This window comes from Canis lupus, chromosome 13, assembly GCF_048164855.1.
Source record: "Canis lupus baileyi chromosome 13, mCanLup2.hap1, whole genome shotgun sequence".
In the NCBI taxonomy this organism is placed as follows: domain Eukaryota; kingdom Metazoa; phylum Chordata; class Mammalia; order Carnivora; family Canidae; genus Canis; species Canis lupus.
Window position 1 is genome coordinate 36,350,877 of NC_132850.1, and position 20,888 is coordinate 36,371,764.

Below are 20,888 nucleotides of genomic sequence, written 5' to 3' on the forward strand. Positions count from 1 at the left end.
AGGATTATAGTATTTAGTAAAATAAAACACTAAGGAAAAATCACTTCATCTTTCTTATTCAATACTGGTTGGTTAATATATATGTGCTAGTTCAATGTGTGCTAACTTTCTAAAAATGTGAGAGAATAAAAGCCCTGAGATGCATCTGAAATCAGGACCCAGGTTCAGAGCTAGAAAGAGCATCAGGGGTCAGTCACACTGGTCATTTTCAAGAGGAATCAGGTTACTGAGCACAGGGTCTCACCAAAGCCACTATCTCTTTGTGGCATAGCCAGGACTAGAATCCAGGTCTCCTGATGCCCAGTTCAGCACTTTTAGTCTAATACACATGAATTGCCTTAATTTCAAATCAGATGTATGTCCAGTACAAAATTCTAAGTATTGATAGACTGAATGCCTAAGGGATTTGTCACTCTAAGAGTTTAACAATGCAGAGAACAGCAGAGGAATATAAAAAATATGTCTAGAGCAGTGGTTCTCAAATGGGGCAAATTTGCCCACCAGGAGACATCTGGAAACATCTGGAGACATTTCTGATAGTCATAACTGGGGAAAAGGGGGTGCTACTGGCATCTAGTGGCTACAGGCCAGGGGTGCTGCTAAATATCCTACAAATGCACAGGACAACCCTACAACAAAGAATTATCTGACCCAAAAGAATTATCTGCAATTGAGAAACTCTGTTCTAGATGAAGATGATCTTCAAATAAGCTATGTGGTATATAGTAGTTTTTATTATACAGAAAAAATTTAAGGCAATAGGTTATTTTTTTTATTTTTTTAAAGATTTTATTTATTTATTCATGAGAGACACAGAGAAAGAGAGAGAGGCAGAGACACAGGCAGAGGAAGAAGCAGGCTCCATGCAGGGAGCCTGACATGGGACTTGATCCCGGGACTCCAGGATCACACCCTGGGCGGAAGGCAGGCACTAAACCACTGAGCCACCCAGGCTGCCCCAATAGGTTATATTTTATAACTCTTTAACACTAAGGAATGCCATGGGGTCTCAAGGTACTTCATACTCTGTTGAGAAATGTTGGATGGTTTCCCATTACCTCTCAAAACAAATTCTGAAAAAAAAAGAAAAATCCTAAAAAACAAAAACCACATATACACACCCCAAAACAAATTCTGTTCCCTGGAATTTAAATTCCCCCTACTACAGGATCACTATTGACTTCTGTTTTTTTTTTCTCTTGCTACTACTTAACACAGGCCCTTTGTTCTTACCAAAGTCTGATTCTGTGTAATGCATTAAACAATTCATGTGGTCCCTGGCTCTATACTTTTTGTCCCTAATGTTCCCTTCTACTGAATCCTTTTCTCTGTCTCTGCATATAAAAATTGTAATCCTATTTTTCAAGGTTCATCTCAAATTCCTCTTCTCTTGCCAAACTTTCCATTTGAAAGAAATATTCTCTCCCTTTGAATAATACATTACACAGTAGTTACTTTATGCCTTCTATCATTTTCTTATTAGACTCAAAGCTCCTTGCAGGCAGGACCCATGTTGGATTCATCTTTCTATTCCTTGAAGCACTTAGCCAGGGCCTTTGCATACAGGGGACAAGAAATGCTTCATATATAAAAATATAAATAATTTTTTTAGACAGAATTATGTTTAGGTAAAGGGCAATAAAGGCTGAAACGAATCCTAAGCCAGTGGGAGTTGAGAAAGTAAAAAGAGGAAAGGCATAGGAAGAGACTGAATGCATTTCTATCAGAATCAATCACCACTCAGCAATAGTTATGGAACAGTATAATTTCATCCCATGGATTTATGAAGTCATGCTCAAAGACACAAAGGGAGACTTGGATGTTAGTGTGAGTTTTTTAAACTCAATAGATGACATACACACAACACACCCAACTGCTGAAACTCTGTATACCTTTGAGACAGTGACCCAAGAACCTATGAGTCTAGACATGCTCATTGTAAATATCCAGCACTGGCAACAAGCTCTGGTGAGATGCCGTGTGTGACAACAGTAAGCTTCTGCACACACCACAGCATAGGTCCGATCTTACCGGAGACCATCACTTAGTTATTCAGCTCTTCAAGTAATCTGAACACACCAGTTGGAGAGTTTGCTACCAGTCAAATAGATAAGAAAACCACAAAAATTAACAAAATACATATATTATACATTAGACTTAGCCTCACCTGGAGATGAAAAATTAACTTAATCTTACTCTGACCCCACCCAGAATGCACTCGATTTATAAGCCATGTTCGGTAAGTCCAAATATTTAACTTTTCTATAAGAGTGAGGAGAGGAGAGGAGAAAAACCTGCTCTCCTTCTTACATCTTTTCCATATCCAGGCTGTCTCATGAATCGAAAGTGATGTTCCTTAAAGGTTCTAGTGAGGTGAAGAGTGTGGAAAGGAAAGTAGATTTACCTAAGTATAAGATTCATGGAAGTTTCTACTTTATCTTCAACTTTTGTTCTTTAATAGAGAAGTATACACAAGCAAATGGACACATTTCTCTAAACCAAGAGAGCTCACTGGAAGATGTCCATATTAGGAAATACTGACCTCAGAATCACGGGGCTGAACCTGATACGCTTCTGAGTTTCATTTTTTTCCCCCCTGAGCTCAGCCTGCCATCCTGAACTTTCAGAAAAAGAGTAGAAATACACAAATGGGGATGCCTGAGTGGCTCAGCAGTTGAACCCCTGCCTTTGGCTTAGGGCGTGACCCCGGATTCCTGGGTTCGAGTCCCACGTCGGGCTCCTTGCATGGAGCCTGCTTCTCCCTCTGCCTGTGTCCTTGCCTCTCTCTGTATCTCTCATGAATAAATAAATAAAAATTAAAAAAAAAAAAGAAATACACAAATGGGCTAAGTAGAAAACCCACCACTAAGATGTTGCAAAATCATGCTTCTAACCACAGAAGTAATGACCTTAAGTTTACCTTCCTTGCCAATTTAAATTTCAACTTTCAAAATCCAATTTTCTAAAATTGAATTTTAGAAATTCAACTTTCCAGTGAATCCATCCTATTCATGCATCTATATTTTCAGGGGACCTTGTTGCAGTACATCATTTTGAGAACTTTTACCATTTCAAAGAAGACAAGACCATGAACCCTCAGTTAAGAATCACTCAGTGCCTTAACGGCAGAATGAGAAGAATGTGACCGATCAGCCTCTGAGTCAGATGGGAGGAGCACTGAAACCACTAGCTGCCCCAGTGACTGTTATAACCCAGGTGAAACCCAGGAACAGAGACCAGACAGACATGCTTGTGTGAGTCATAGAGAATTCTTACTTGTACCATTTAGAACTGAGTATCCTGCCTGAGTTTCATTAGAAACAATGACAACAGAGTAGAGTAGTTATTTCAATGTGCCACGTTAGACTGATAGTATTCCATGACTTTCCTGCTTTTGCCAAACCAAGCTATGCATTTTTAAAAACTTTGCTAATAAAAATGCTTCAAATGTCGCGTAGGTTACTTGTACCAAAGAAAAAAAGTTGATTGCAGTGTGCATGGGCACCATAAAATGTACTTTCTGGCCACCAGGTGGCATCGTTGATTAATAAAAGTTAATTATCCCCATTAGCACCATTAGAAGCACAAAATTAAGCAAACACCCCATGTACCTCAAGAGATAATACAAGTTAATTTTGTTCTCATATACGAGGCCCAGAGTGAAAGAATAAGGACACAACAAATATGGTATCTTGTGAGAGGTCTAAGCCATATTTTATATATAGAGATAGATAGATATAGATATAAATATATAGATATATATCTATATATAGGCTGCTAGTAACCTTAACACCCTGATTGCCTAATCAAAAAATAATCAACTTAAAGCAGAAAACTGTTCAGAAGTACACTTAACCTTCCTAAAACTGAGTCATCTGTGGAATTCTTGGACATTTTAATTCAATGACACCCCGTCGGATTCCTGGACTGTGTGCTGAGAAACCTGTTTGTGGCATAGCACAGAGGAAATGAAAGTACTGGACAGTAACGTTCCAAAGTCAAGTGTTTTGAATTGGAGGACATGTTTTGCTTTGTATCACCCACATTTCTTCTTTCCTCTTTACATATCTAATGAAATCAGCTACACATCCTGAATTATGGGATCTGAAAATAAGCTGCTTTGCCAAAGCAACTAAGAACTAGTCTGACTTCTGAAACAAAGTGCGGATTATGTTAAATACCACAAAAAAGAGTCAAATGTTAAGTTGAAAGACATTTACTGCTGCCATCTTCAAGGCAGCTTGGTGAAGTGGTCAAAAGCCCTCAGTGGTAATGAGAAGACAGATTTTCAATTGTCCAGCTACCTCTAGCTGAGGCATGTGACTTAGCCATGATCTGTAGCATTTATGCATCAGTATCCTCATACATAAAATAAGTAGGGCAGACCAAATTGAAAAACTGTAATGATTATCATTCTAATATATTATGAAGCATATTTTTTTTAAAAAAATTCTAAAATGCATTATAGGAAATTTGGTAAATTAAATAATGGAGAAAACTCCAAAACTGAAACTATGCCATCTCTCTAAAATAACTATTGTTATTTAAAAGTATTTCCTTCTGTTTTTATAAAATGCTTGCTTTTACTTAATTTAAATTTTAATAACATACAGGATTGTATAACTCAGTTACATTTAGATATTTTTTTCCGTAAGAGTAGTAGAATAATATCCCATGACAGGAATATATTATTCAGTACTTAGGTACTCTATTAGACTTTTAGGTCATTTTAAAGTTACCTTGTTTTGGCTGCTATAAATAGGATGGCCACATACCCTAATTTGCCCATGATACTGCTGTATACCGAATGGGCACATATAGATATGCCCATGCATAACTACAAACAGTACCCTCAGACAAAGGGTACTGTTTCTCTTATGAAAATTAATGGGCTTGAATAATAACTGTGTAATCGTTTTAATTATAAATAACGATCAGGATCCCTTGATATATATGTCTTTTTCCATAGTTCAAACTATTTCCTGATCAGTGAGAATGAAGGGTTTTTTTAAGTACTGATAAATATATCATGAGAAACCTTCCCTAAAGGGATGTACTAATTTAAAATGACATGAGAATATCAATTTCACTAAAATGATTCAATTATGTGTATTGTAGGTTTTTATTGCTGATGTGGTAGGAGGAACTGAAAACTTGTTTTAATTGATATTTATGATTCAGAAGATATTAGATATGCCACTGTGTATTTATTATGCATTTTCTGAGTGAACTCTTTGTTCCTAAGTTTAGTCCATATATCTATGGGAGTCTTATTCTTAGCAAGAAAGCAATTTTTTTCATGTTTGCTACTAACATATTTTTCTGATTTATATCTTTTAATTTTGACTGTATTTTAAGCCTTTATGTTTTTATTATTTAGAATACTAGAAAGGCATCAGTATTTTCCTTTAGAACTTATTTATTTTTATTCATTCATTCATTTATTTATTTATTTTTAAATTTTTATTTATTTATGAACTTCTTTATTTAAAAAAAAAAGAACTTCTTTATTTTTCTGGGCTTAGAAAACCATGTCTCCTCCTTTCTCTATCCTTAAGAGTTTTAATAAATAACACATTTCATTTTTTCCTGTTTTTACTATACTTTACTGCTTTACATTAAGTTTTCAGTTTAAGTAAGGCTTTTTTTTTTAAAGAGCAGTTTTAAATTTACAATAAAACTGTGGGGAAGGAACAGTGATTTTCCATATACTTCCTGCTCACAATCATGCATAGTCTCTCCTATTATCAACATCCTCCATCAGAGGATTTACTACAACTTATAAACCTGTACTGACACATCATTATCCCCCCCAGTGTCCATGGTCCACTCTTGGTGTTGGACATTCTGTAGGTTTGGACAAATATAAAATGACATGCATCCATCATGATAGTATTGTACAGAGTATTTTCCCTGCCCTAAAAAGCTTCTGTGTTCTGCCTGTTTATGTTTAATTTTGATTTTTAGTGTATTCACTGACATATGAATCTTAGTTTTTCAAATTTTAACAGGTTATTCAATTAACAATCCTTTTTTTCTACTGTCTTACACTTCCTACTATCATACGTTAGATTCTTATAAACAGGGTGTTTTTAAGTTACTTCTCTATTATAATAACAGAATAATAATTATTATTTTTCAATCAGTAAGCCTATTCTTGCAATGGCATTATGTATTTTTAATTGCTGATGTTTTAGAATGAGTACTGTTTCCCTCCTAGAATATTCTTTAATGATGTACTCTATTTCTTCCTATATACAAAATCATTTTGATGTGTACTGATAAAATCCCAAAATTTCAAGTTAACCTTAATGAGAAGATGGAGCATTGGCAATTTGTCAGAAACTTCATTAATGATTGTATGGCGTCAAGTACCATTTTAGCATAAGTTCTAAACTGAAGGCTTCATGAGGAGAAGGAGCCTAAATTAAATCCTTATATCCCAGCATCTAGAATAAGGACCAGTACATATTGAACAAATGTTTCCTGAATTTATGATGGACTAAAATGATAGTCCATTTAGGGTTACTACTTCTTGCTTCTAATCTCAACTAAGCCGTTGAGAATTGATACTTTAAGGATCAGATTAATTAAAAAATGCTCAGGCCTCTGCTCTCATTCTCCTGCCTCTCAAATATTAATTCAATTCTGGTCTCTGCAGTCCTGGACTGCCTCTTGTACATATGGTGTTTGTCTAAGTTAGAAAATGTGACCTTTCTGGGCTCTCAGGCTCACAGATTCATGGCTAGGAAAGTAAGCAATGCCTTTCTGTGAACTAGAAAAGGCTACCTTTCCTGGGCTGATGCAGCTCCTCACCAGGACACATGATGGTGAACAAACTGCAAGCTGAAGCTGGACGTCAGTCAGTTGAAGCCCTTACACAGCACATAACCATAGGAGGCGGACTACCCTAGACTTTGGTAAGTCTGGTCCTAAGGGAGTATGTCCAAAGGACTCATGAACCAAACCCAACTCTGGGCTCATCCTAACACAAAACTGTGTAGCAGAATCTCCTCTTGATCCCTTTTTTAGTGGGACAGACTAGCTAGGCACATCCAGGATGCCCTCAGAGGAGTCAAAACCATAGGAAGTCTCCCAACAAAGTAAATATCCATTGGTTGAGACTGCTTTCTGTTGTGGATACATTTTCTGGCCGTTAAGACTGCCAGTTTATCAAGTGAGCATCTCAAAAGTATTGAAACGGTGTTGGCACACTCAAGCCCCACTTAAAGCAGTTCTTATCTATATTTGGTCCTTACCACTCGGATTATGAACAAAGAGCAAATTTAGGTTTAGGGAAGTAAGTATATTTTATTTTACTCCCCAAATAATGGCCAAGAGTGAAATAAAGCAAACATAAGCACCAAAGTGAATTCAAAGTATGACTGAATCTCAGTTTTCTTCAAGTGGAACAGCTCCTGACGTAAGCCCATAACTCTGACAAATACATAAGAGGAAAACTCTTTAGCAACACAGCTTGCTTTAGCAAGGCAAGTCCCAGCAATAGAGGCATTTGGCTATCTACAGGGAATCTGAGTTAAATATACACTAAGAATTGGAAAAAGAATGGCTTTGTTGTAATGTCTATGGGTACTATTCTGGGGGATCTGTAGCCTTGGATGGGTAAAACACACAAAGAAACAAATAATATTTTCACTACCCTTTAAGTGAAATACAGAATTTCCTTCCATTATGAATGTAGGCAACAAACCACAGTATCATCAATGATACCAGCGACTTTATCACCAGAGAAGTCATACATTTTTTATATCACATTACAGCTGTTGTAGATATCTCAAAATATTGTTTATTGTCACCACTACATCAAAATCACAGTAATTCATAGATCTGCCACCAGATCTTCTTACTTAATGCATTACTAAAGCAGCACATGTATTAACATGTAACACTTTAAAATTATCTTAATAACTGCATTTCAGGTCAATTGGTTTCCTCTTAGTCTTATGTATTTTACTCTGTAACTTTAAAAAAATTATTCTAAGAGATCCATAGGCTTTATCAGATTGCCATAGGGATCCAGGCACAAAAAAAGGTTAAGAACTTCTGTTCTATAGAGAAACTGAGATTACATTTTAATTTTTTTTTTGAGATTACATTTTAAAGCTATAATTTAATAGAACAGGCAGATATGCCTATATCTTAAAGTCTCTCCATAGTACTAAATGTTTATTTCCACAATACTATTTCATGGATATAATTTATTAAGCATCATCTCTCAAAATACCTTGTCCACAACTATAAATAAAAATAAAATGCAACAGGGACGCCTGGGTGGCTCAGTGGTTTGAGCATCTGCCTTCAGCTCAGGGCGTGATCCATGATCCTGGAGTCCCAGGATCAAGTTCCACATCGGGCTCCCCTAAGGGAGCCTGCTTCTCCCTCTGCCTATGTGCCTGCCTCTCTGTGTGTCTCTCATGAATAAATAAATAAATAAAATCTTTTAAAAAAATTAATTGCAACAGAGTGAGAGCTGAGCTAATAACAGGAATTCTGAATATCATCACCCTCCCGTGTCACATGGATAGAATTGCCTTACATCAGGGTCTTTGGATTCTTTAGGAATGAAATTCCTTGGCCGGTGCCCGGGACAGCCCCACCTTTCATCAAATTCTGCCCTAGACAAAGTGTTAGAATGACTTCTGATGTAGACAATTAGTCCTGGGTTATAAAACAAATAGTTGTTAAGCAGAGTTTTGTTTCTCAGTACGGATTTTTTAAAAGTCATGCATTAATATGATCCTGACCTTTTCTTGAATCTGCTTATTAGTCTGTTCATAACTCAAATTAATAGCTTCAGAACACTGTAACAGATGTTTTTAATATCCCATTTTCTACCGACATGGGAAATCCTGGATTTCTAAAACCTAGAGGGAGTTAATGCCATCCCAGACTAAAGGCAAAGATTACCGGAAAAGTAATATAATATGTCGTTAGTCACTTACAACATAAATATTTTGAACAAGATCAAAGAAAACTACCTGATCCAAATTTAATCAAAGTTCAAAGGACTGTTTTCCCCCTAAATATAGAAATGGAAAAGATATTTCAGAGGAATTTTTAAATTATGCTTTTCATTTTATTTTCTCGACATGATCCTCACTGATTCAACTTTTTTCAACACCAGTGTAGTAACTTTCCACAAATAAAGGTTTTTTTTTGTTGTTGAAAAAATTTTTACTGCCTATAACACAGAGACAAAAAAATCTAAAAGAGTCTATGATAATCATCTCTGGATGGCAGAAGATAAAAGACTTTGTTTTATAATGCTTGTATTTTTTTAACACACACAAAAGATTCCTTCAAAGAAAAAAAGTGGCCTTTAAGAAAAATAAATCCTCAAATATACTCAAACACATGAGGAGAAGAAGAGCTTGGTGGAAGGCTGAGTGGTTGGGCATGGCTCAAGAGGACTACAGACTCCATCAGTACAAAGACCACCTTGGTGTTTGCCAGTCTATACAGGTGTCCAGCTCAAGGTCAGCCCATATAAATAGTGATTAATGAAAGAGACAAGCTGGCCTTGAGGGCAGGTTTCAGGAGAGAATAAGAAAACTACTACAGCTAGAACAAAGGAAAACAAGGTTTGGGAAATTCTGGGTTATAACCTATGGCCTTTATATTGTAAATAATAAGGGTTTTCTTCCTTCCTAAATTAAGACTTTATTTTTTTAGAGCAATTTTATGTTCATAGCAGAACTGACAGGAAGGCATAGAGATTTCCCATAAACCCCTACCCTAGATGTGCACAGCCTAACTCACTATCAATATCCCCCACCAGAGTGCTAGGTTTGTTAGAATGGATGGAACCTACACTGACACATCACAACCCCCTCAAACCCCAGAGTTTACATTAGAGTTTACTCTCAGTGTCGTACATTCTATGGGTTTGGACAAATGACCAGTATATTACATTACGATAGGATAAGTCAGTTTGCATATATATACATATGCCTCTGTTCCCAGTTCCCAGCACAGAGCTCCTAAAACCCTTGTAATTTTTTAAGTGATAAGGGCACTAGGGAGCATCTTTTGTTCTAATGTTTGGCCTTTGACCCTAATTCTGACAGAACTCCTAAATCTCTTGGAACTTTTTAGGTGATAGGTATGCCTTTTGTTCTAATGTGGTGACTCTGGGTGGGTTCCTGAATAGCTCCTAGATAAGGGCTGGTTCCCAGAAAGATAAAGCCATGATTATAAACTTGGAACTTTTAGTCTCCATTCTCCATCCTACAGGAAAGGGAGAGAGGGCTAAAGAAGAGTTAATAATGGATCATGACCACATGATGAAGCATCCATAAAAGTCTCCAAGTACAGGGTTTAGAGCTTCTAGTCGCTGAGCACTTGGAGGTGCTGGGAGAGTGGTGCCTGGAGACGGCATGGAAACTCCAAGATCCTTTCCACATAGCTTGCTCTATGCTTCTCTTCCATCTAGATTTTCACCTGTATCTTTCATCCTATCCTTTCGGGATAAATGAGCAAATGAAAATAAGTGGTACTCTGACCTCTAGGAGCCATTCTAGCAAATTATCAAACCCAAGGAGGGGATCACAGGAACCCAGATTTATAGCTGGTTGATCAGAAATACAGGTGACAGCTTGGGACTTGCGAATGGCATGTGAAGTTTGCAGAGGGGCAGTCTTATGGGACTGAGCCCTTACTCTGTAGAATTGGATACTATTGCCAGGTAGATAATGTCAGAATTGAATCAACGTATAGGACACTTAGCTCGTGTCAAAGATAACTGCCTGGTTTAGGACAAAACCACACATCTGGTGCCAGTATTGTGAGTGTGATGGTGGCATGTGAATAAAGGGGAGACACAGGAGGAGTGTGTTTTTCTTTTTGGTGTTCCTGAAAAGAGATTGTGACAATGTGCCAGGCTACCTGGAGGTGGTACTGCCACAATTTGGCATGAGTTTAGAAAGGCCTAGTCTAGAACATAACAAGGGAAATGGAAAGAGCAGGAAGCAGAGGCAGAGGAAAACTGATCGGCAGATACTACAACAGAGGAAAAAAGGAGAAAAGGGAAGCATTTCAGAGTCCTTCCCACAATTTTGTGTTTGGATAACTGGAAGAGTATTTTTAACTCTTAACAATTTATCAAACATTCAGCCATCAAACATTCAGGGGATTCTCAACCTTATGAAAAGGAACAACATTTAATTCCCTAAGCCTTTCAGCTCCTTACAGTCCCTGTTATGTGCCAGAATCTAGGCCAGACCCAAGGTTAGGGTAATAAAGATGGTCTCAACACTGAAGAGATGAAGATAAAAATAAGCAGACATAAAAAATTAATGCTGTTCCTACAATGGCACCTGTTTCCTTCCTTCACTTCCTCACTGTGGCCTCGAGACTCTGATGCTCCTAACTCGAAATAGGTTGTGGGCCCCATGCAGATTTCAAGACCTGGCTAGATCCATTTGCCTTGAGTGCCTAATATAAAGGTAAAATTTACAAGTTTTTCTACTTAAATTAAGGAAATCATTTACTTTATTTTACCTTTTAAAAAAAAAATCTAATCTTAAGCATTCATTATACAACACAGCATTTTCTTTAATCCTATTTTGGGTTGAGCTTAAAAAAATACTCCCTGGAATTTAGTTGGAAGTGTTTTTACTGTGAAGAATGAAGACAAAGCCCAAGAAGAATATCCAGGTGAAAGCCAAATTATGTCCAGGAAGAAAATATTGCAAGACAATAGGATGGTTGTCGACTAGTAGGGGCAGGTTGCTGTATCTGGGGATTTCCATTTACCTTTCCCTAAAAGGATTCCAAAAGAAACTAGCCTACCTTATCTGTACTTCATCACTACATTTTTCAATCTTCCCCTCTTAAGAAGCCAAAGTAGGCACAAATAAATCTACACTGAGTTAGGCAGGGATCTTTCTCCTTGTCTGCCTGAAACTTATTAATAAATCAAAGTTGTCAAAAGTTGTCCCAAATAGTCTCATTGTTCCTCTCTGTTCCTATATATTCTGTGCACTTGAAATTACTCCAAATTCTAAAATGAAAAGTTAAAAAAGAAAAAATGAAAAAAAAAAAAGTATTTACCCCACAAGGTGGTTCACAGGATTAAAACACTGAGCTTGTTTATCCAAAGATGAGGACCCAGTTAACTAAGACGTTTGAACAGATGCAAACTTAAAGACTTAAAATCCAACTTCTGAAAATTTAAGTACATACACAAGGAGCACTTTGATAGCAACCACAGATATAGCTTTCAAAGTAGGGAGAAATCAGAACATCACGAAAACGGGTACTGCAAAGTCAGAATTTTAAATAAAATATAAAACAAACTGTAGTATCACAACCTCCGTAGGTCCTTAGGATTATATGACCATATGTACACTTTAATCAATACCATTTGTGTAGTCTTGGGAAGGACATTTCAACCTCTCTGAACAGGTCTTCCCTTTAGAAGAAGACATCACCTCTGAAATTCTCTACCTCAATGTTGTCCTTTAGGCTAAAGATGTTTTGGTTAACAGGATGTTTTAAACTAAGCTTAAAAACAGCCAATTTATTTCCTGGATGGCTTCCAAGGTAACCAACTGACCTAGATAAGTTGGAGTGCACTAAATTATTGGTAAAATACTCACTCCTTGACCTCACGGAGTTTATAATCAAATTAAGGAACCACTATTCAAATTTGAAAAATATTAGCAAATTCACAAGGCACTGAATACAGTAGTGCCCCCTTATTCACAGTTTCACTTTCTATGGTTTTAGTTACACAAAGCCAACTGCTTTGAGAATAAAGGTAGATTTTCCTTACATGTGATAGAAGGTCAATGGCAGCCTAAGGATACATAGTGCCTAATGTCACTCACCTCCCTTCATATCATCACATGCATAACTATAGTACAATAAGATATTTAGAGAGAGAGAGAAAGAGAGAGCACATTCACTTAACTTTTGTCACAGTATATGGTTATAATTATTTTGTTTATTATTGTTATTAATCTCTTACTGTGACTAATTTATAAGTTAAGCTTTATAATAGGTACGTAGCTAGAGGAAAAGCAAGACTATGCACAGCATGTGGTACCATCCATGGTTTCAGGTATCTATTGGAGGTCTTGGGACATATCCCCACGAGTAAGGAAGGAATACTGTACATATTTGCTAGGACACAGGACACTAATATTAAGGGTCAGGGAGGACTGTACTAATCAGAGATGGCCTCAAAAGCAAGGAGGGATTTAAGGTCAGGCTTAGAGGAAAGGAAGAATTTGAATCAATGGATGAAAAGGCATAGGATGAAGAATATGAGGTCTATGTTGTTTCTTTGCAAAGTCTATGTTCTTTCTTAAACTTTAGTCCTGATTTTGTGACCTTGAACAATCCATTCATCACTATTACTCTTCAGCAAATCCACGATTCCTGAGGGTCTACCATATATAAATAAATAATGGAGACTTACCAACTTAAAGAAGGGATGGCAGGCTTTAAGATTAGAGAAGAGGCAGCTCAAAACCAAAACAACCCCAAGCTTATATTATGCTGCTAGCATAAAACAAAATAAAATCTGTTCTCTTAAAAAAGAATTCTTAAAAATTGCTTTTGCTATTTCATCATTTCTTAGTTAAAACCAAATGCTACATGAATCCTAAACTAAATGTATGTGTAGCTTTTTTTACTTTGATCTGTCATAGTGTGTGTGTGTGTGGGGGGAAATTTTTACATTAAAATTTGAGAGTCCTGTTCCATTCTTCTCTCATTTGAAACCACAGTAGTTCTTCTGCCACTAAAAACAGTATTTCATTCCACAGCTGTAGAAAGAGCCTAAGTCATTTGATAGCTTCATTTATGATACAGCATTGAACTTATCTAGCAAAAACACAACACATGCATCTGTACTTCCTTTTGTTCTGTGTATTCTAAATCTCTGCCAAAAGTAAAGAAAGTACAAATGGACAGGATATCCTCAAATTATTTGGTTTGCCTTATGTCATTCCAGAAAAAATCTAGTGCCTGATTCACAGTTAGAAATTCAAAGTAAACACTTGAAACACCTAGGGTAGCCAGGTCCTGATGCTGAAGGGGGTATTCCTCAACAGCACTTTGTCTTTTAAAAGGCAACCCTGGAAGGCTTTGCCTAAAGGACTATCAGGAAATCCTGGTTTTCCAGGATTCGCCTACTCTATCCAACATAGTTCTTGGCTTATGAGAAAGGATTAAGGAAAGAAGAATGCACACCACTTTTTAAGAATACCAATAGGAACCAAGTACCTCAAAATCTATTCACATAAAATTACTGCAGATGGAATTTACAGTTGTGGTGGCCTTTTTTTTTTTTTTTAATTTCATGAGAGACATAGAGAGGCAGAGACACAAGCAGAAGGAGAAGTAGGCTCTTTGTGGGGAGCTCAATGCAGGACTCGATCTCAGTATCCTGGGATCACAACCTGAGCTGAAGGTAGATGCTCAACCACAGAGCCACCCAGGTGCCCCTAGTTGTGGTGGCATTTTGATATTCTTACCCATTTTGACACAATTCTTAATGTACGTGACATAGGTATATTAATTCGCTGTATATCCACTGTATTTCAGCAAATACTCCAGAAGGCCTAGTAGCATGTATCAGATATTAGACTTGGTGTGAGACTGTACCAGCTTTTCTGTGATGACAAACTACTTATCTTTATAGGCCTGTGATTACATCTATGTAAATAATATTCTGATATATGCACACCTATCGTGAAGACTTGGGACAGCCAATGAATATAAAGCCCTGAGAGCAGTATGTGCCTTCACTCAAATCATAGGCTCCGCCCTTCTTCTTTTTGTTTTTTTCACTATTATAGTATCCTGCAATGTTGTAATCTTGAAGTTTACAGTCTAGTAGAAGATACAGGCAATGAACATGATAACAACATAATAATAATGATGATGTTAAGGGTACTACTACTATTAATAGCAGCTGATATTAATTTAGAACTTACTATGACCAAAGCCCTTATACCTTCTTAGGTAAGTGAGGGCAAGAGTAGTTGCTATACAGATATGTAGGAGTGACTCCCTTAAACTCATTCTTGAGTGGTTGGGAAAGGACATTCTTGGGATTAATAATATTAATCAGGTAAAACAGTGCAGGGATGTGGGGTTGGGATGGTATGATGTACAATGTGTGAATGCCCAGAGCAGAGAATGCACACGGGGATGATCAAAGAACAAGAGAAGTTCAGTTCCGGCGATATATTATGTGAGGTTATAATCAATAAATCTATAAATCAGGTAAAGGGGTTACTGGAGTGTTAGAAAGAAACCTGTTCTTAGAAGAGGGAGAGTTTCATAAAAGCAGCACTGGTTGGTTGGGAAACCGCCAAAGCCCACCTGTCAGCAGCAGCCGGTACTGGGGGATCCTCTGAACTGGCTTTAGCAGGTAGTGCTTGAGGGCCAGATTAGCACAGCGTGGGCTCATCTGAAACGAAATGGTATCCAAAATAAACACAAGCCTTCACTTTAAGAAGCAAAAGATCCAGATTCAAGTGTCCAGGAAGCCAAACTTTAGAAAGCCAACAACTCTGGAAGGAGACTCATGGAGAAGCTCTCTTTATTTAAGGCACAGCTTTTACGTTGAGAGTGAAACCACAGCCAACTCACCACTTAGCCCACCCTCTCCCACAGGTAGGTCTCTAAAGTCATGGGCTCACTGGAAAAATTTGTTCACAACCCTCTCACAGACAAGGGTGGCTGCAGCCTGTGCTCTAGGTCAATTAGAGCCCATCATACCCAGCAGCTGCCACTTAGGAAAGTATCTGCCAATGTATTCACAAGGTCAAACAAACCCCAAAGAACTGCATGGCCCTAAAGATAAGGTAGAAGAAATAAAGCTACTGGGAACTAGATTCAAATAATAAGCAGGGCCTAAGGTCAGTATACTCACGATAACTGGGGAGCACTGCAGAAATTAAAGATAACCCGAAAAGCAGTCTTGCTAAGCATACCTTTTCTTTTCTTTTTTAAAAAGATTTTATTTATTCATTCATGAGGGACACACAGAGAGAGGCAGAGACACAGGCAGAGGGAGAAGCAAGCTCCCTGCAAGGGAGCCCAACGTGGGACTCGATCCCGGGACCCCAGGATCACGCCCAGGGCTGAAGGCAGGTGCCAAACCGCTGAGCCACCCAGGGATCCCCAAGCATACCTTTTCTAATAATGATAGAAATGTGGACGTCTTTCTCAGATGAATGGCTATAAAAGACAACTTCCAAATCAGTGTATATAGAAATGTTTGACTCCAGAGCCATTCTGACTTGACCAAAAAAGGCATTTGATTCTGCCTTTAAAGCTCTTTTCCTTAGTATGTACAACAGACACTCCTAACCAATCCTGGGCCTTGCAGCCATTCTCCAAAACAGGGAATTTACTGTGAGATGGCATCAAAATGGCTGAGTGAAAATATCCCTGCATCCTAAGATACCCTGCACTTCTTCCACAGCTCAGGTGGGTGGGGAAGGGTTTCTTTAGATTTGCTCTGATCATTTCATCTCTTTCTAAATATGCGCCTCTAGGGTCTGGTACACAGAATAATTTTTAAAATTATAACGATACTGCATTTAAGCAAGCATCTACCATGCAAGCATCATTAACCAAGACAGCTAATTTTCCTGTCTTATTTTTTTTTTTTTTTTGCTGCCAAGGCAACAGAACAATTCACTGGACACTGATGAAAACCTGGGTCAATTATCAGTTGCCATAGCTATATAAATCACATTTCCTTTCTTAACATCATGAAGACATCAGAGGAGAGAAAAAGAAAAAAAAAAGGAAAAAGACAACAAATTATTTCAAGTTTAATTATGTGTTTCATTTACAAATAAGAAATCAGAAATATTACTTGCACAACTTTTCTAAATTTGCATGACTAGAACTCACTGATTTTTTTTAGTTTCAAAAAAAGAGAAATATATATTAAAACACATAATAATTAACAATTTTATTCAAGATTGGGGGAAGGCCTTAAATAAAATTTTAGTTAAAACTAATTTTCAAGAGATGTATTATATCATTTATCTCTAATCAAATCCGGCTGTACTCTCCTAGCTTGAGTCAAAACATAGTGCTTTGGTTATAAACACGTCATTAATTTTTCATAACTTTGACACTGAACCTGTGTTATTTATCTAAAGGGAAACAAATTATATTTCCCATCCTTCACTGCAGATCAGTTGTTAGAACAATAAAAGGAAAAAATGAGTTAAAAATAAGAAATGTTCCTAGAGTAGTCAAATTCAGAGACAGAAGGTAGAATGATGGTCACCATGCTAGGAAGGGGAGACTAGGGAATTGTTTTAGGCATAGTTTCAGTGTTGCAATGTAAGATAAAAAGAGTACTAGAGATTGGTTGCAAAACAATGTGAATGTACTTAATGCTATGAACTATACACTTAAAAATGGCTAAAATGATTAAGTTTTATTTTATATGTACTTCCCAACAACAACAACAACAACAACAAAAAAGGAGACCCATCAAAATATTCTAGCATGCAATAAGAGATTTTCTAAATTAAATCTTGTACACTGGGCAGCCCAGGTGGCTCATCAGTTTAGCGCCACCTTCAGCCCCGGGACTGATCCTGCAGACCCGGGATCCAGTCCCATGTCAGGTTTCCTGCCCGGAGCCTGCTTCTTCCTCTGCCTGTGTCTCTGCCTCTCTCTCTGTCTGTGTCTCTCATGAATAAATAAATAAAATCCTTAAAAAATAAAAAATAAATCTTGTACACACGTTCTCACCTTTTAATTTGTTCAATCCCCTCTTTGACTTTGAAGGGTTTATATTTTAATACCTTTCGTTTTCAATGACTGCAAATTAGTAGAGCTTTAAAAACAACAAAAAATGTAAAAGGGGTTCAATATTATATGGTAGCAAAATACCTCAAAATCTCTAACGACAGCAGCAAAAGCTGGGTTCTTCTTGCACTGCTCATCCAGCAAAGCTATATTTTTATCAAATTCTTTGATGTATGTGGAATACATTTTTAGATATGGTCCCTTCTTTACAAAGATATCAGCAATTCTATGTTGTTCAGTCCTAAGATAGAGAAGAGATAGACAAAAATATAAAGAGTCATTAATGTATCTAAAACATCCAACAAAGAGCAGAGTCCCAAGTCTAAGCCATTAGCTCTTCCTCTTTTCTCTTCTTGTATGACATCTCCTATCCCCAAATGCCTACTTTTTACTATTCCCACGGTCACCATCACATCTTGCCTGGATTTTCCCAGCTCTCTGACTCTCCCTGCTTCTACTGTCTCATCCTTCTGCACAGCCTTGGAGTCTAAAAACATGCATTACATCAATGTGACTTTCGATGGCCTCCCATGAGCAGGAAAACCAACAACCTCTTACCTTGGCTTACAAAGCCCCATTGGTCCTGCTGCTACCTACTTTTCTGACCTGTGTCACGCTTCTCTCCTTTCTCAGTATTCTCCAACCACACTAGCCTTCTTTATATTACTTTGACATAGAGTCATTCCCACTTTGCAAACTTTTACTAATGGTTCTGCATGCCTGGAAATAAGGAACCCTGGCCAGCTTCTCCTTTACGTTCAGATGTCACTTTAAAGTGCTTTGCCTCTTCAAAGGGCCTTCCTTAGCCACCCAATCTTCACTTGCCTGTTCATCATCTTATTTCACATCTTTCCAGATCAAAAATTGCTTTCATCTAATGCTTCTTGTCTATTTTTCTGGTTCTCCCCTCACTAAAATGAGAGCAAGAGCCTTATCTGTTTTGTGCAATGTGATATTCCCACCATGCTTAGAGCCCTCACGAGTATACCATAGAAAACTCAAAACCTTGCTGAATGCAGAAATGAAGTATCTCAACAGTTACTAAAAGCCAATGTAAAAATTAGTGTTATTTTAGAAAGCATACAAACCAAAAAGTATACCTTAACTTGAAAGCCCCTGAGAGAAAAAGATTTTATTTAATAAGTATCTTATCCAAGGATTAGAAGAGTTTTATGTCAGTAATAAGTGCAGCTTTTCCCATAATTATCGTTTTAGCTGTCCCTTTCATCAATTTAGTCTGTTTCTTATGAATGCTTAATACTTTAACGCAGAATATCTATCAATCTAAACTCGAGAAAACTTTTAGCACAAGCAAAACATATATTTAAGCCTCTTTTACCATCTACTTGCATAAATATGTATATCTTTTAAAGGCAATTAAAAAAACTAAGCTAATTGAGTAATTTTAAAGATAATTATTATAAGAAGAATGACAGACTGTGTATGAGAAAACTGTGTTTTGTTTTGTTTTGTTTTTAAGTTTTTATTTATTTACTCAAGAGAGACACAGAGAGAGCAGAGAGAGAGGCAGAGACATAGGCAGAGGGAGGAGAAGTAGGCTCCATACAAGGAGTCTTATGTGGGACTCAATCCCAGGACTCCGGAATCACACCCTGAGCCAAAGGCATACACTCAACCACTGAGCCACACAGGCGTCCTGGGAAAACTCTTTGTAATCACATTTTATTTCTAGTATGACTTTTAAAAATACCTCTTAGTCATCCTCAGTCCTTAACTCTGTGTTATTTTATACTTAGGCTGCATCTAAGAATTAATCACTTATCTAACACATTTTCCCAACATGCAGAGAGGCATGATATTTCCAAATCAGGCAAGAGGTATTTTTCTGAAAAAGAAAACTTACAAGGAAATTTTGATCATGAAAGTATGTGACACTATTTTGTAATTCTAACCATTTGGGGTTCCCAAGGGACAATAAATCTGATCCCCCTAGAACAAATTTCCTACATGTTTCCAAAAATGTTACTGAAGTTTCTGCTTACTTTCTACAACCCACTGAAGCAGTTAACCTTTTTGGTATTCTTTTCCAGTTTGGAAATCTACAGCCTACAATGGTATCATACACATGTAAATTTTCTAAACCAAACAAACCCATTATATCTCAGAGAATGGCCTGTTTTCTAAAATATAAAGAAAGATTCATGAAACTTCCGAAAAGATAATAAAGCATTTAAAGACATTTTGATGTGAATATGTCAAGTAAACTCCTTCAGTCTCAAAAAGTTAAATTGGCTGAATATGAACCCTTTTGCTTTTGGGCAATATTACCAAAGAATTTAAACAAGTCTAAAATTGAGCTCAGTGCATCAAGGTTGTGAATTTCGGCCATCTAAAATGATCAATCTTGGGGCACCTGGGTGGCTCAGAAAGTGCCTGCCTTTGGCTCAGGTCATGATCTTGAGGTCTTGGGATGGGCTCCCTGCTCTGCAGGGAGTCTGCTTCTCCCTTTGCACACCTTTCCCCCACCCTGCTCGTATGCGAGCTCTCTCTCCTTCTCTCTCTCACACATACTTGCCCTCTCTCAAATAAATAAAAGCTTTAAGAAAATAAAATAAAAATAAAATGACCAATCTACAGGTAACTGCCAAGAAGATTCAGTCCATTGAAACAACTCAATGTAAGGAACACCACCTCTCTGTCACAAGCAGGGCCCTATGGCTTCATCTGAAATTGGACTTTGGGAAAGCTGCTCAGTCCATTTTTACCAGTTTGACATCCTTTCCTCCAGTTCCTTCAGGAGATCCCGGTTAAGCTCATACAGCTGAGGCAAGTAGTACAGGATCTGATTTAGGATCCGGTCCTCAATAACTGGTTTCCCAAGTTGCCTGGAAGCATGAGCCACTGCGTCTCGAAAATCCTATTACAGATCAGAGAAGGAAAAATAACATACATAGACATATATTTTGATATAAAGCTTTCCCCCCTAGTGATTCTCTCCTCTAAAACAATATAAATCACAAACTGTACTTTCTCTGTAGAATTACAAATTGAAAGTGCCCACTTCCTTCTATCCTACTTAGTTGGACAGAAAAAATCCAACACAACCAAGT

General features: G+C 37.3%; 1 protein-coding gene across 2 annotated transcripts in view; it reads right to left on the bottom strand.

The window, feature by feature from the left end:
- FGD6 (FYVE, RhoGEF and PH domain containing 6) overlaps positions 1-20,888 on the bottom strand; it is a 107,470-nt gene that overhangs the window by 24,576 nt on the left and 62,006 nt on the right. For both annotated transcript variants that reach the window (XM_072773123.1, XM_072773122.1), the window contains exons 6-8: positions 20,544-20,695; positions 17,902-18,058; positions 15,358-15,445 (exon numbers count right to left, since the gene is read on the bottom strand). In XM_072773123.1, the coding sequence (XP_072629224.1) occupies positions 15,358-15,445; positions 17,902-18,058; positions 20,544-20,695 (397 nt within the window). The remainder of the gene's footprint in view (positions 1-15,357; positions 15,446-17,901; positions 18,059-20,543; positions 20,696-20,888) is intronic.